Source organism: Cynocephalus volans, chromosome 1, assembly GCF_027409185.1.
Source record: "Cynocephalus volans isolate mCynVol1 chromosome 1, mCynVol1.pri, whole genome shotgun sequence".
Lineage (NCBI taxonomy): Eukaryota > Metazoa > Chordata > Mammalia > Dermoptera > Cynocephalidae > Cynocephalus > Cynocephalus volans.
In genome coordinates, this window is record NC_084460.1 from 17,951,293 (window position 1) to 17,968,736 (window position 17,444).

The 17,444-nt window shown below is 39.2% G+C and overlaps 1 protein-coding gene across 2 annotated transcripts in view; it reads right to left on the reverse strand.

Annotated features, from left to right (window-relative positions):
- Positions 1-16,768, reverse strand: part of SNAP25 (synaptosome associated protein 25) — a 29,306-nt gene extending 12,538 nt beyond the window's left edge. Inside the window, exons 1-4 of one of the 2 annotated variants that reach the window (XM_063110249.1) lie at positions 16,697-16,768; positions 14,715-14,756; positions 7,654-7,702; positions 547-664 (exon numbers count right to left, since the gene is read on the reverse strand). In XM_063110249.1, coding sequence (XP_062966319.1) covers positions 547-664; positions 7,654-7,702; positions 14,715-14,756; positions 16,697-16,768 — 281 coding nt within the window. Of the gene's footprint in view, positions 1-546; positions 665-832; positions 951-7,653; positions 7,703-14,714; positions 14,757-16,696 lie in introns of both variants that reach the window. The other variant, XM_063110258.1, reaches the window with a different exon arrangement.
- Between the last annotated feature and the right edge of the window lie 676 nt (positions 16,769-17,444).

The following is a 17,444-nucleotide window of genomic DNA, read 5'->3' on the forward strand; positions in this document are numbered from 1 at the left end:
TTGCCTCTGTGTTGGGTTGCAACTGCAGCATCTCATGACCAAATTTGGCAACCGGCGGGCAGTCGAAAGGGAGAATCTCTGTCACATTCTCTAACTTATAGAATACTTGCTTGGGCCAAATTACCTGTTACTCTTACTTCTGAAAAAATCAAACCTTGATATATGTGTCTCTCATCTTCCAAACTTACTCGCAGCCTTTTCTGAATCTGCAATTTGGGCTCTTGGGGTTGGGGAAAATAGAGTTTTCTGGGTGCCTCTCTCTTGAGGCTAGTCTCTGTCTCAAGGTACACTTTCTGGAAAATGTTGAAACGTTCATCAATAAAAGTTGCTGACAGTGAAGCTTTCACTGTAGTATGCCTGATTTTTAATGCATTAACAGTAACTCCCACTACTATCATCTATGCTATGAGATGAATGCATTGGAGACGGTATTGATCTGTTCTGCATGCCACATGCTCGTCCTGCCTGAACGGCAGGAATGAGCTTGTCAAGGCTTGGAGATGGGCCTTGGGAAACCAAAGCTTCAGGCAGGCAGGCAGCACCTACTTGTTACAGGGACACACACAAAGCCCGCAGAATTTTCCTAGGTCCGTCAAATTCTTTTCTGCTTCTTTCATGTCCTTATTGATTTGGTCCATCCCTTCCTCAATGCGTTCCAGTTGTTCTGATTAAACACAAGTATTTTATCCCCACAGAATGAAGCAGATGAAAAAGGACAAAGAAAAAAAAGACAAAACTTCAGACATTCACTTTGACATTAAAAAAGAAAAAAAGAAAGAAAGAAAGAAAGAAAACTGGACGCCACAGATTAGAGCTGGTACCCAGTACCTACTTGTTACAAGGACATATGAAAAGGCCACAGCATTTCCCTAAATCTTTTAAATTTTTCTCGGCCTCCTTCATGTCTTGGTTGATATGGTTCATGCCTTCTTCAACACGATCGAGTTGTTCTGGTTAGGACAAAGGGATGACAGCGTGGAATGAATTTTTTTAGGGTTTCCAACAGAACATGAGAAATGACTACGTGAAAGGGAATTTGAAAGGGAAAGAGATATTACAACGTGTTGTGCAGGAGGATGCATTGTCGTAAACTGCTGCCGCCGCCCTACGCAGGCGTGGGTGGAAGGAAATGAACAAAAGTGATGCTCAAGGGAGTTTGTAATTCAAACATGATGGGATGGGGTCAGAAGGCCTGCTTGATTCTGAGTATGCAGGAAACAGCACAGCATATTCACTTACTCAGACACCAGTGAAACCCAAGAGAAAGAAAAACAGGGTGTTAGTTTACGTTTTAGGCATTCCGATCTAATGCTGCTAGAGAAAGTATCTGCTTCAACTTTAAAATATCTATTACTTTTGGTTTTTAAGCATCCTCAACCAGATAAGGATAGCAAGTAGAACCCATTTTCTTCTTTGGGGTAAACAGCAACAGCCATAACTAGCAACGCAGATGGGTATGGACCCTTTTCTTTCCCTGACAGTGGCTGTCTAGCCAAGGGTAGCCCCTGATCTGTTCTTGGTTTTGGGTACTTAATTCATAGGAGCTGTAAAACAGGTAACATCAGCACAGCAAGGCTATAAGTACTGGACCACTTCAATTCCTCTCTCATCCGATGACTTATTTGCTATGAAAGTGCAGGAAGGCATTTCACTTTTCTGCCCCCTGATTTCCCAGTCTCTACAATGGGGAGCATGCTAAATAACAACCCCAGACAGAGAGCAGGGAGAATAAATGTCTCTTTGGATGAGGGGTGATGGATTGGGACATTGCTGCTAGCAAAGCTGACCTTAGTGTATCTAAGACATACATCAATAGTCATAAAAATGAATCATATTTCTAGGTTGCCAGGGTTACATACATCAACTGGATTAATTTTTCAAAAGCTGTGTCACCAAACAGAAGTAACTACAAGTTCAACAAAGGGATTTTTAAAACAGCTTTTAAGATCATTAAAGGAAAGCAGCAATGGGATGTACTGGCTGTCTAATTACAAAACCTAATTACATTTTCATTCCTCTTTTCATCTATATTTTCATGCATTCATGCATGCCTGCCTATGTCTCTGGAAATAAAGACATGCTTAGAATAAAACTGTTAAGTACATTTCCAGCCTAAGGGCATAAATAATCACTTATAAACAATTTCACATTAAATCGTACAGTGGAAATTGTCATTCAAAAAAACCAAGGTTCACTAGTGACCCAAACTGGGGAAACTGTGAATTTGGAAAATAAGAGCCTATTGTATTCATTCTCTTTTGTGAGGCTAAAGAACACAATTCAGCATATTAGAAATCTGCTATCTCTGCCATGCTTTTAAAATGACTGATAAAAGCAAAGCTTCAGTGTTTATCCAACACTGGCTCTCTGGAGGAAATAACAGTGTAGTGCTGGAGAACTTTTGCTGAATAAATATAGGTACGGTAACATCCTTAAGAAAATCCTTAAAAGGGATGGCAATTCTTTCCATTCTGGAAAACTTTTTGTTTTCTAAAGACTTCACTTCTGTTTCCTTTTAAGACTGCTATAAGTTAATCTGTAATTAAGTGAAATAGTTGAGTGAGAGGATTGGTGGAGGGAAAAGGAGCTCAACGTAAGAGCTCAACATCATCAAATAAAGAACCATTACATGTACAGACGGAAATAAGGATGCCAAATCCCAATCAAATAATTGCTCACGGCTTCTGGGAGTGCTGGGTTGAGATGGATTAGAGGAGGTGTTTGGGCTCAGAGGGAAAGCATGCTGAACTCCACAAATGACAGCTGAAATAGGCACAGATTATAGCATGGGGATGCATGCTCAGGTATTCATCCTTCTTGAGGAGTATCTCCTGAGTTAGAAAGCAAGTTAATTTTTTGTGGGGGGGGGGGGCAAAATATTAACTGTCTGACAAGATTTCGGAAACCCCAGCTACTGTGCCTCCAGGTTCTAGGAAGTAACATACATGTATGAATTGGTCTACGAGTGTTGGACCTGTGAACTAGAGAATTGAAATTAAAAGACAGAAACAAAGAGGCAAGTCCAAATCCACGTTACGGAGAGCTAGATTCTGCCACGGGTCACCAGCTTGGTTTGGCACAGGTTTGATGAAAAGAGGAAATTCTGAAGCTGAATTTGATTCAGAAAACTATTCAGAAAATAGTCGATTCAGGAAACTATTTTATACTGACCAATATCAGTTGAAAGTACCTTTAGATACATATTGTAAGTCAAACCCTTAATTTAAAAGTATTGTGGAATCATTTTTTCATATTCTAACAATAATAATCATTTTTAGGTTACACTGAGCAATGTTTGTGGATACATTTGGCATATTGAGACTTCACAGCACTTCAGTGGTTTCTGTGAAGACATTTCTCAAGAAATGCTTTAAAGCAATCAATATCTCATTCCATTCTGGGGTGGACAGCAGCATCTCTGCGGCTGATACGATGCACTGTCCATGGATGGCTGCTTCTTATGTCCCTAAGATTGCTTTCTGGCTGCTTTCTATTTATTCTTAGAGGCTGGGAGGAAAATTACATCTTGGGTTGGGAGAGGTCTTCCAGTAGACAACACTATATGTTGGGGCAAGAGCTCGAACTTTCTTTTGCCATGATATTTGGATGGCTGGTTATTTGCCATAGATCCACCTTTGGCAGGATGCTCAAGGATCTAAGCTTAACACATGCTTTCTACTACTCTCACCTAAGTAAGGCAACAGAGGGCCCTTAGAATCCCCAACCTGGTAAAAAATAGTAAAAGAATAACAAGAATCAATGCCATTGACCTAGTGTGAAAGCTTTCACAGCTACATCTAGTTACAAGATGCTGCCATGTTATTTCATTTTCCTTAGCACTGATGAGCACATAGTAAGATTCATTTAAATAAATTTAAATAGCTAAATGTGACTAGTGGCTACCATATTGGATACAGTAGCCTTAGTCATTTATAACAGATATTGTTGAGTGACCTTCAGCAAGAGGGATGTTTTCTCAAACGCTGCCTTGCAGTGCCATGAACCTTCTGAGATGGTTGACTGGCTCTCTGGATGGGGCTTTTCGTGTCTTTCCTCTGCCAGGCAGTGGTCAAAGATTTCACTGTTTAGTTTGTAGTTGATCCCAGGAGATTTTCCCAAAAGCCACATCTTCAACATCAAAACAAACATATAGCCCAGCAAAGACCAACAAAAAGAACATGAGATATGGAGGTGAAAGGTTAAATTATCCCACATTAGTGCCAAGGTTGTTTAAAGGGATTTCTTTTGGATACAAGTTTTCTAGAGGAATAAAATTCCCAGGACTGAGGACATTTCCAGGGCTGTCTGCCATGCTCAGGGCTCCTTGGTGTCTCCTGATACCTGGATATAAAACAAGAATCCCATAAGGAATTTCCCAGTGTAACCATTTAGCAGGACAACCTGGAATGGTCCGGCCTGACCCAACATTGTTTGGAATGGTTCTTTAGAAGGATGACTGTTTCTTGAGGCTCCTGTGCAGCTGTGGGGAAGAAATAGTCAACACTTCTGGTATTCAGGCATAGACAAAATTAGTAGAGCATAACTGAAGGGAAATTTTAAAGCAGTTACTGATCTAAACAACTAAACATGGCATATACAGAATTAAAATGCATTTACAATGGCAGCGAAGATAGTTGTTGACTTAAGCTCATCTGTCATTTTAAAAGGTCCTAAGCTCCTGTTATAAATGGAACATGTACCACTTTAACCAGGCAGAAGCCACCCACTTTTGGAGATTTTTACAGTTGCATGTTTCTCATCAGCATCAATCTATTCACCATGCATCTGGTAAAACCCAGGTTATCTTAGGAAATACGTTTAACTGAGGAATACAGCATTTACTGTGGTATGGCCACAATTGTAATGTTTTAACTGAGAACATTGACTATCTTGTGGGGACATTCTATTCTGTTTTGTTGTTCAGAGAATAATGTATAGATGCTTCTGGGAATCATTTGGGCTTAAGAACTGTGTACTTTTGAATTTGCGTAGGGATTTGGGCAAATTACATTTCTAGATTTTCTCCATCAAAGTACAGTGAAATTTGCAACACACGTAAGCATGTTATTCACTCTGTTATTTTGATTCCAGGTTTGTATATATTATTTTTCATATCTTTAGGTCAATGCTTTATAGCAGGGGGAAAGGTATTATCCTCGATCTTTCCCAAACCTTCCTTCTGCAGCAATGCTTCTTTTTCTGCCCCCTTCACAGAGCAGATTATTAACTGAAAGAGTTAATAAGGTGGAGCTGCTAGTTACTGGAGTGTATATGCATCAATTTGGTTTCTGGAAATGAGGTACCACTCTTTGATATGGGCACCTGCTATTTAATTTTTTTTTTTTTTTAAAGCAATGACTTGCAAAGCTTGGGACACTGTTACACAGATCAAGCCAGCAAGTCTCAAAATTACAGCAAATTCATTTGGGGAGTTCTGAGGACTGCCACTGCTATTGTAATACCTTCAAAATAGAACTCCACGAGACTATTATTTGTGTATTCATTTTGACAATTCGTGTTTTGAAAAGTGGAGGAAAAGTATTGGGGTTGATGTTCAACTGTTTTTTTCAAAAGTTCTTAATTGATCTTTTTGGTTGATTGGTATATACTTATTGAAAAAGTTTAATACAAATAAATAGTGTAAAACAAAAGTCTTTATATGACAGCCATGGGGAATGTGCCCCTCAGAACTTCTTCTGGGAGGGAATGTGCTGGAAGGAGTGTAGTTAACTGATGCCTCCAGCTGCGTGCCTATGGGATCTGCCACAGCATTTATGTGGGGGCCAGGTGCTCCCCAGGATGCTTTATGCAAAAGGCTGAGCACAACGGGGCTACTAGAGCTGGAGCATTTCTACCCAACATGGGGCTCCTCTAATGGGTGACCTTTGCTCCTGGGCTTCCCATTGGCCTGGGTGAGACTTTCTCAGAGCAGCGCTGTAGGCTCTTTCCACCCAATCGACCTTCCTTCCCATTTCCTTTTACAAGTGTCAGACCCACATCACGGTCTGAAGACTCCCTGCCTACTGCCCTCCCTTTGCTCGTGACCCATCACAGATGTTTCCCCAATATATCCTCTTATACTTCTAATTGCTTCTTAGCATTTGCTTCCCATAAGACCCAAAATGATACATCTTCTTCCAGTTCCTTTCTGTCCCAGCCCTGACTCCCCAGAAATCAGTAAATAAAAATTTATCATATTTATTGTATTGGTTGCAGGACGTTTCTTTGATGGCCATATCATAATTAATTTGGTTCATCTCCCCACCGACAGACATTTAGGTTGTTTCTAGTCTTTCACAATTACAAGTAAAGCATGCACATTTTTCTCTGAACAATTGTAAATGTACATCTGCAGTGTAAAATTCTAGGAGTGGAATGTCTTGGTCAGAGATTAGTGCACTTCAAAATTTGAAGAGATTATCAAGTTCCTCTTCAAGACATTTATATCAGTCTATAGCTCCCATCTATAGGGTGAGCATTTCTGTCTTCCCAATATACAACATTGGTTATTATTACTTTTTAAAGTTTATGCCAGTCTTCTACAGAAAGTGGTATCTCATTATTGTTGAGGGCTGAAACTTGGTTTCATATGTCTATTTGTAAACTGATGACTTACATCTTAACTTACATCCATTTTTCTTTTAGGTTGTTGCCCTTTTCTTTGATGATTTGCAAGAGCTCTCTGTATTTTAGGAAAAGTGCTTTATGTCTTTATCTGTATGGCAATTTTCCCCCCAGTTTCAAATTTATGCTTGAAATTTGTTTATAGAGTCCTATGCTGTGAATAAGTTTTACATTTTTATCTTTGCCATTAAAAAAACAAAAAAACCCCTCATGATTCTGAAAATTTTTCTAATGCTTTCATAAAACATGAACAAAGAGAAAAAAACTTCTCAAAAATTTGTCTATTATTACAAAAATTCAGAATGAAATCAGCTAACTAACTTGTGGCTAGAATTATGTACAACATCACCATATGGTTAGATACATTGAGGCAAAGAAAAATTATGGGTATTATCCTTCCAGGTTGCACTTTAAAGTAGAGACATACTATACTAAAACGCTGGCTCTCTGACATCTCCATAATGATTTTAAAAGTAGGTCAAATATTTCAATTGGTTTAATATTCTCTTTTCCAGATGATCCCACTCTGCGTATATCCTATTAAAAATGCTTCCAGTTATTTAAGGAATCCCTGTAGTGGCTCGGAAATCAAAACTGCCCGATACTGAATTAGGATGTCAAAAGAAATGAACAAAGTAATAGGCTAAGCTCGTTCTATCTAGGCATTATTAGAAGAAAACCAAATATATTGGGAAAGTTTGAGGGTAAGGACAATAGGAGAATTCTTACACTGTCCAAAATACTATCATTTAAAGAAATACAAACTAATGACTTTTGCCTTCAAAATTCTGTCACCCCATCATATATAACAGAGATAGTGGTAGCATTCATTCAATCACGAAGGCCTAACATTTCCATGCCTTTACCAATCTTTCCAACAGAGAAAGAAAAAAACACAAGATGAAATTTCTAGAGCCCTAACACTCTGTGTAACACATGTCAAAATGACCACCTGCATATGCACAAATAATTTCAAAATGCACTTTATTCAGAAGAGGAATGGTTCTTACTGAAGAAATCTGAACTTACCTCCTTGTTCATCCAACATAACCAAAGTCCTGATACCAGCATCTTTACTCTACATTCCAATAATGGTAGCAAAGTTGAAAAGGAGTTAGAGGGAGAAAAGAGAGAAAGAGAAATCAGTAAGGGGACAATTAGCCCTAGAAATGGAAAATGAAGAAGGATCAAAGGAAAAAAGGGAGGAAATACGACAAAAGCATTGAGGGTTGGGGAGGAACTCGGAGCAACAGGTAACCCATGGACTCGCTCTAGCGGCAGAAGATGGGGATGTAGCACAGTCTCCATGAGGTGGGGCTGGAGATGGGTCTTGGCATGGAATTGGAGTACACACCCTTAACACTGTACTGTAATTTTATATTTGGAAAATAAAAATGCCTGTAGTTTTCACAACACCAACCACAGAAAGCAAGCCTTTCAAAATCTTCTAGACTAAATTTTCTTTGGCATGATCTATCCGAAAGTCTCCATCAGTGAACTGGGGAGTGACGCCCCATTGGGAAGATGTGTAAGAATCTTGGTGGGGGGCGGGGGGGTGGTAAGACTTTCAGATTTATCAGAAGACAGCATGGCTTCGTAAAGGCTGAGAAACTCACTCTTCCATTTTCTGTTTATGGAGAGAAGTTTTGTGAGCTTTAGAAAAGGGATTGAGAAGAGAAATAAGGGCTCTTTATTCTGAAATAAATTTTATTCTGAAATCTGAAATTCTGCACGATGATATCATGTGAGAAAATAATTCCTCTACAAGCTTTACTGCTGTGTGTGTGTGTGTGTGTGTGTGTGTGTGTGTGTGTGTGTGTGTGTGTGTGTGTGTGTGTGTGTGTGCAGGAACCGTCTTTAAAAGGCAATCCTTATCTCACTTCTTGTTATACAAATAAGCCAAACACCACCTGAACAATTGGGAGGAGGGGAGTGGGAGTTAACAGGTGGGCAGAAGGAGCAGAGATATTTGCATTCCTCATACTTAGGAATCATCATTTCTAAGAATTCTAACCAGTTAAGTAAAAACCTTCCATTTTACAGGGTGACCATTGATAAGTATAAAATGCTTACAGTTGGGATTAATTGGGTTTTCAAGGAAAACTCACAGTGGCCCCCAGAATAAATTCTAAAATAAGACATCTCTTATAGCCCCATTTATTTTCTATTGATTTACTTTGAACTAAGAAAGAAAGAGAGAAATGTTAGTGGAGGGTGACAGGGTTCTTTTGTTTTTTTAAAAAATACAATATTATAACAATTAAATTCCAACAATGCTTCTAAAAAATGAAACACTAAAAATTATTTCCGTGAGCTTTTATAAACTCACCATTTTAGAGAATGTGTGCAGCTAACTCTCCAGGACACAAAAGCCTACTTTGCTTTTGAACACATTTTGATAAACGTTTGTGGCAAGATCAGGATGTAGTTTGGAGAGTGATGACTTGGGATGACTTCAGAAGAAGATTCTGGAGCCAGACTCTAAGCTGGAATCTTGGTGATTTCATTTCCTAGCTGAGGGACCTCAGGCAAGTGTCCTAATTACTCTGTGCCTTAGTTCTCACATTTGTAATACAGCAATAATAAGCATTAATACCTCATTGAGTTGATATGTGAATTAAATGAATTAATATGTGGAATGTGCTAGAATAGAAGCTGGCCTATAGTTAGTATAAGTGTTTATAAAATAAATACATTCATAAAATGCTTCTATAGAAAGATATCTAAGCAAACTAAAAATATTATCATTGCCGTCTACCATCAGAAGTTTCTAGACCACTACTTCTTAAACTTTAATGTGCATACGAATCCTCTGCATATGAACTGTCTTGTTAAAATTTGGTTTCTGATTCAGATTCTACATGTCTACCACCTCCCCATGCATACTGCTGGTGTGGTGACACACCCTGAGCAGCAATATTCTAACTACAAAAGACATTTCAAAATCTGTTCCTCAAATGTGTTGTAAATGGACTTTTGTCTATATTAGCTTGTATTTTAACAATTTCTGTGCCTTTTCCTGCATATGTTAGCCATTGCTTATGAGACAAAATTTTGAAAATCAGATGGCTTATTCAGGCATCTGGATGTGGCATAGTAAGTTCTGGTGAAGACGATGGCCTCTTGGAGAGCACTTGCTCCTCGAGGACCCACCTCAAGGCCATACATGAGATATCCGCATCTTTCTGTGGGAGCCAGTGGATGGGAAAAAAGTTAGTGACTTTAGCCTGGTCAGTCCAGCTTTCATTTCTTTATACTTTTTGATATTCTGTTATATCCATTTAATTTTATATGAAGCTCTGCAAGTATAATTTCACACTTGTCCAATTTGGCACTGAATGTTTCAGTGCTAGAATGATTCACAGGACTAATATGAAGGAGCAAGAGTTTTCTAGGCTGTTCATGTTTGAGAGAAGAGAAACACAGAGCACTGATCTGGGTGTCAGGAAGGCTGGGTTGTGCTCATAGCTCAGACACCAATTAGTCATGAGACTGGGGACAAGTCACCTGACCTTTCAGGATGTTTCCCCGCATTTAAGATAAGGGTAGAGATGCCAAGTAATATTGCGTGGTTGGTTGGTTCATTCAATCACCTGCATACTCGTTTCTCCCTCCCTCCCTCCCTTCTTTCCTTCCTTCCTTCCTTTCTTCCTTACTTCTTTTCTTCTCTCCTTCCATGTTTATTGAGCCTCTACTCTGCCCCAGGCACTGAGGATAAGGGATAGACAAATGCATGACTTTTCAACTGTGTTTCTCAGTGTGAAAGACAATTTGGTCAGTGGGCAGAGCTGCGATCTGAGAGTCAGTAATTCTGAATGCCAGACGTATCTAGAATTCTAGTCCTAGTGCTCTAAAGTCACCTGTTCTGTGTCTCGACTTTCCCAGCTGTCAAATGGGGGCAGTAACAGCTCCCTCACTTCCCCTAGTAGTTATGAGGATAAAATGAGCTACAGAATGTAACGAACTTTAAAAGTTCAACTCTATGGGAGGCTGTACTAGGTTCAGGCAAGAATACATTAAGATACAGGATTTTATTGCAGTGGAATCTCAGTTTAGAATGAGCTGCTTTGTTTTCTTAGATCCTTCTGCTTTGTTTAGATTCTCAAAGAAAAAAATAAATATTGTAGGAGTTGCAGGTGGAAAGGAAGTTAGGTGCTGTGTGTAAGAATTCATGGTCTGGAATCAGGCAGACCTGGGCTTCAATTTCTTCTCTGTCATTACAGCTGTATGTCTCATGCAAGTTCCTTAACCGCTGTGTACCTCAAATTTCTCTGTGGTAAAATGAAGATCGAAATAGTAGCAAAGGTGGCTACAGGATTAAATTATATAATACTATATGTTTGATAACGATAATGCTATAGCTCCAAGCACAGTACCTGGCACACAGTCGTTTCTCAATAAATGTTATAACTTACATTTGGCTCCATAGTTTGGCTGACAGCTTCTATCTGAATTGTTCTTTGGGGGAATTAAAAGCTCAAGGGAGAAAGGCAGGGATAGGGACAATATTTCGGGGAGGCAAAATATCACTTTCTCATGTTCCTTAAAGAGTATTTAATAGCTAGAAGTGAGAGGAGGTGGATCTATTTTTTCCTTATCTCAACTCTTGGTTTCTGTTTGAGATTGTTGGGGGAAAAGCCTACCTAAAAACTGGGGAGTTGAAGACATGAGGAACTGTATTTTCTTTTTCACTTCTCTCTCTTTTTTCTTTTAATTTATTTCTGTACTTTATTTTATTTTATTTTTTGGAGATAAACTAAGGCAATGTTTATAGAAAATTCAAATTTTTCTTTTATCATTCTGAAATGCTTTCCCCAAAGTCGAATACATTTGAGCCAAAACTTAAATACTCCAGGCACTGTCTTAACTTCTGAGTTCCAAAAGATGCCACATCTGCATATCTGAAAAAAACTGCCCAACCTGATTTTTCTTATTTTTTTTTTAGCAGAAAGTCTGGCACAACACAGACATAGCTTTAGAATGCTTATTCTTTTCCCATGGCCACAGTGTCTTGAAAGATAAGTTGGCATGAAAATAAAAGATGCTGAAACATCCATGAAATGTTAGCAGTTCCATAATCACTCCATGGAAGCTGTGTGGTGCTTGTGAACTGGCCTGCCCTAAAGCAGAGTGGCTTTTCTTGGGCTTAGTTTTCATAGCCCAAGGCATGAATGTGCAGACTTCATTTCCTGCATTTAGCATTAGCAGAGTTCACTTTTTTTGCCTGGAATCAAATACTTCCTTCTTGAGAGTACCTTTGTGATTCTCCTACCAGAATCTATTTCCCTACTCTTTCCTCCTAAGGCAGGGATGGCCTTGAATTTGGAGAGCTATTTAAATATCTGTTTCCCTTCCAGATATCAATTTATATCTTCCCTGTTATCCCCAGCATTAGACATTCCATAAATATTAGCTGAAATGCATCCACCAGAAGAGAATTCCTAACTCCTGGCTGGGAACCTAGTGCTAGGTTTAGTCTATGATATCTAGACTGTTTAACTGTTTATGGTATTCAGCTTTTCTGAATTTTCCCCGCTGACCTCTTGTAACTTTACATCATCCTTGAAATGGTAGCTTCTATTAAAAAGCAAGTTCCCACTCCTGCCATACTGTTACACTTTGAAGTCTATCGGGGATGGCAGGAGGTTGTATATTCCACTGAAAGTGGGATTGTCTGCCTTAGGAAGACTTGAAATGTTTAGTCACTTTTCCTGTCTTTGAGACTGAATTTCAGTAAGGATTCAGCTCAATTCAAAATATATAGCACTGATGCACTTTGGGATCATAGGCAAGATCCTGGTATTTCAATGCTCAGATTTTCCAAATGATTTCTGCTCTTGATGAATATTTAATTCTAATCCTCTTTAAAGAGAATTTCCTTTTTGATTGAAAAGCAGAACATCATCTGAATAGCCAATGCCCTCGACATCAGGGTGTTTAACCATAAATATAAAATAACCCAGGAGGAAGCTAAGAGCAAATCAATCTACTGTAATAATGCCTTGCTCACAATTTCCTAAGGATGGAAAATCTAATAGCCTCCTTTCATTGATTAGAGGTAGGAGATAGCTTCCATCTGTTTTGCTCTTGTTTTAAGATGCAACTTCATGCTTGACCGAGAAATACTTTAGGAGAAACAAAAACATGATTCGAGAATCCTACTTCAATCAACAGTTTTTGAGATTTTTTCTCCTAGAATAAATTAGAGCGGATGCTCATTTTTCAAGATTGGCTGACACTGCTTGCAGTTAAAGAGACATGAAAAAGAAGTGTCCAGGACCAAAGACTGACCGGTGAGGGGCCAGTTCAAGGCAGCACGTTCTGATTTATTTGTTCTACCACTTTCCACAGTATAGTCAGCATTTCAACACTGCACAGGCAAGCAAATTGGTGACAGTTCTGGTATTTAAGAAATTTACATCACACATGCATACACGTCAACAAAAACAAAACTGAGATTGGAGGCTATGGTTGCAGGTCATAAAGATGTATTATGATAATAATACAATAATATACAATAAAATAATCATGTCAGTTGACTTCTGGGCTCCGTTCAGGTTAACATCAGAGCTCATGTAGTAATGTTACTGACATTTGCTCCTTTCTTTTTTTTCTCATGACAAGTGGGGAGAGAATAAGTCTATGCTGACAGCCTTGCCAGCACTCCTAAATTTAGGATACCCCTGCCCCTTTCTTGGTCCTTGAGAATTTCTGCATGAGTGGTGCTCCCAGGACAGAGCAAAGAAAACAGTTTTCTTCATTTAGAGAGGGAAGGCTGCTTTCCTGTGCTGTGGGCCCCCTTGCTGGGCCTGCCTTCCTGTGGGGGCCATGTGCGGTACTGCAGCCTCAAGTGGTCATTTTGGGGGGATAGCAGTTTTTGTTACATGCACTCCTCCCCTCACCCACTTCCCAGGCTCCCTGGGGACCTCATACTTGCCACCCTCTCCCCACTCCTCCTGTGGCCAATCACAGTGAGCCATATTTCCTTCCTAGGAGAGAAGCTGAACTGCAGAAATAAGGGAAAACGTTAGCTCCAGCAGTGTGAGAGGCAGCTGCCTCTCCTTTTAGCCTTTGTGAAATTGATCTTTTTTTCCCCCCTTTTATGTCATTGCATAAGCAATTTACAGTAACATGAGGTAAATAGGCTCATTTCATCATTCTGCTAGAGAAAGCCCAAGATCTCTAAAGAAGACAAGCACACATGAATTTATACACTGATAAGCAGTTCCGAATCATAGCTAAAACAGCATCTCACTGAATAAAAACTATTAGGCTTGCTTTATGAGGTTAAGATAAATATAGCCTGACCCATTGCTTTTCCACTTCATCTCTCCCGATGAGCAAGTTCAATTAATCCATTTATTCTTCCTGGTTGACTGCTGCTCTACCAAATTGGAATGAGTGAGGTTTATTGCAAATGCCCTTTTGTTTCCATTATAGCTATCTGCCCTATTTTACCCATTTGAAAATAGTCTGGGATTCATTAACCATGTCTCGCAAATGGATGTTCAATCCAGAGTCAGGAATATAAAAGAGCTTCTATATTTATACTATTAGACTTGATATTTCCCTTTGTTAATGATTTTTCTTATTTTTAAATAAATTTTGGTGCCTGACTAAATATAACAACTTTTGAAATTATATACCTATATGGATACATCTTTTTAAAAGTCATATATTTGGCCAAAGTCAGGACAGAATGTCAAGACTGGATGTGACTTACAGGCATGAAATTTACTACAAATGAAGATTATATGTAGATAATTCCTTTGTAAACTAAACATTGCTCTGATTTGCTTAAAGTGATTTAATCTTCTGTGATTTCTTGGGAGCCTTGACTTGGAAATACTGTCCTTCTCTGCTTCCCAGAATAAAACAGTGGCCTGGGCTGGGAGGGAGGTTGAATCTGCTGTCATGGCTACCTGACAATGTAAAGACAGCACCTCCCTCATTATGTGGCTTCCTGACAGGCTACATCAATACTGGAATCAATGGGATCACGGCCTAGGGAAAGGCAGTAGGGTCTAGAAAAGGAATATGACAGCATAAGGTATTAATTTTTTTTATCTTAAAATATGGTTCCTCCTTACCTCTTCAACCAGTTGCAGCATACGACGGGTGCTTTCCAGCGACTAAGATAAAAAACATAAATATTATGAATGCAGGATGCAGAAATCTTGGAAAGTCAGAAACACTTTCTTCACTTGAGAAACACAAAGGGTTCCTATCACATATTCTTTTAAGTTTGCAGCTGAAACACAAAATGTCTTTCCATTTTCAATCTCTTTCCTATTAGGCTTCTACATGATTGGATTCCCTAAAGCAATTGCATTAAAGCTTATCTTCATAAAATCAAAGCCATATGACGCTGATCTTGATATCAAAGACAAAGTAATCTGGAAAAGATAATTTTCCATGCTCGGGATGCATGAAAAATTATCTCAAATACTCAGAGGCCTAATTTGGCCTCCCTGGGCTGGAAATATTGAATTTTAAACACAAACATAATTTTTCAAGAATTGAGAAGAATATAACATCAAATTTCTTATAAAGCTCCTAAAACACAATCGGAAGTTCTTATCAATACAAATTAAGCTGTTGCCTCAAGGTGAAAAAAACCAGACATGCTTGAAATAACTAGCCTACAGGAGATAGCTGTAATAACCATCTTCATCCTCAGATAAAAAACAAATGAGATGGAAAGTTTGGGCTCTGTGACAGTCCCTCGGGCACAGTGTGTCACTTCTTTCTCAGTTCCTTTGACACGACTAGACTCCAACAACCAGTGCCATTTCTCAAAACCAGGCTTTTAAGTGACAAACTTATTTTGGACAAGATTCCGCAGGAAACTAAAGAATGTTAACTTTTCTGGAAGAGCTGTCAGCAGGCTGCTTTTTAAAATAGCATATCCGTAAGCAGTGGCATGCTGGTAAATGTTTCACAACCAGCTGTCTGGAAAAAATATAAAAATATGTATACGTATTTAAGTGTATTATTTTACTGGTAAGAAAGAGTGAATAGAACAAAATTTATCAATAATAGTAAAATAAACGATATTCTTTTTTGTAAATTCCATATAGTCAATTGATTCTCTAGAAAGCTTTTTGGCTCAGCCCGTGTGTGTGGCTAACCATGTGATGAATAAGTGTAGTTCTGGCATGAATGTTGGTTGGATATTTTTATTTACGTTAACGAGTAAGAAGAAAAGGAAACAATGAAGACATATATTGACACATCACTCATGACAGTGATCTCTTGGCTGAAGAGATGCATAGTTTTCCAATACTGGAAGATCTCGTCAATTTTTTGTGTTAATCATAGTGTAATGGCTGCAGATGGGCACACTTTTAAGTTTGATCTGCATTATTCATATTTTCTCCACTTTCTTAAGTCTAGGCAATCAACAAAACAATAAGTCAAACCCTGACTTGTAGAGTTTGCAGATTCTGTGGTATAAATACTCTTACCCTGTCTGACTTCTAACTACATGTGACGTCACCAAACGTGAAGTTGGGAAGATAACCGTAACACCCACTATACGGTATCCACACCCTACAGATACAGAAGACGTTAATAACTCGAGAGCACAGATAGTAGTAAAGTAATTAGGAAGTGATGGATTTTGAGTATTTATTACGTCTGATCTTAATGTTATCTATCCAATTGTCAGTTTATATAATTCAATTATAATAATGGCTGTGTTTAGCAACAGCTTGCAAAATTCCTGAAAATGTTAACAGGTAGCTCTCTCAATTGAGACAACCCCAGCACACCAGTGACTGTAAGACACCCGAAGACACTGTTTTTCTCAGAGGACTTTGACTTCTCAAGATTTGTAGAAATTGAGAGTTTGGGCCAAGATATTAATTTGTATGCAGGTTTTTTAATCAACCCATCCTACTTTGCAGAGCCCTTAGGTGTATAGGAAATCAAAGTCATACCGTTTTATTTATTGATTTTTCTAAATTGAAACATTAGAAAAACCCCTTTTCCCACCTGAACCTGCATGAGGCAAACCACCCAGCTCCCCACTTTCTGGGCTGGTAGCAGGGTGGGGTGGGGGGGTCCTCACCTCATCTGCCAGCTGGTCAGCCCTTCGCTGCATCTCCTCCAGCTCATTGCGCATGTCCGCGTCTTCGGCCATGGTAGCGGTGGGGGGTGGCAGGGCACCTGGGCTGGGGCGTCAGTGACGGATTTGGCCGTGCAACCTGAGAAGAAGCAGATTTGAAAATATGAGTTTGTATGTGTGCGTGTAGGGGTGTGCAAAAAGTAGGAGATCTGGGGCCGAGCCCGTGGCGCACTCGGTAGAGTGCTGCGCTGGGAGCGCGGCGACGCTCCCGCTGCGGGTTCGGATCCTATATCGGAATGACCGGTGCACTCACTGGCTGAGTGCCGGTCACGAAAAAAAAAAAAAAAAAAAAAAAAAAAAAGTAGGAGATCTGAATGGCCCGTGCTCTGTCCCCATGGCTCAGTCATCTTCTGAACTTGAAGCATACTCAGACAAGGGTCAACAGAATGATGCTATTTCTCCAAGAAGTGCCATGAATACATACTTGCTAACTTTACCGTGGAGATAGACACCCGTCTACCTGTGAAGGATTTTTAAAGACACAAACCACCCAAGGATTGCAAATGATGGGATGAAGGAGCGTTGTCCTGGGTTAGTACACTTTAAATGTCACATTTATTTATTTTTATTTTATTTAATTTTTTTAAACAGTTTATTGCGGTAGAATTGAGACACAACCAACCCCACATTTTTGAAGGGTACGATTTGAGAAGTTTTGACATATATATACACCCAGGTAGCCATGACCACA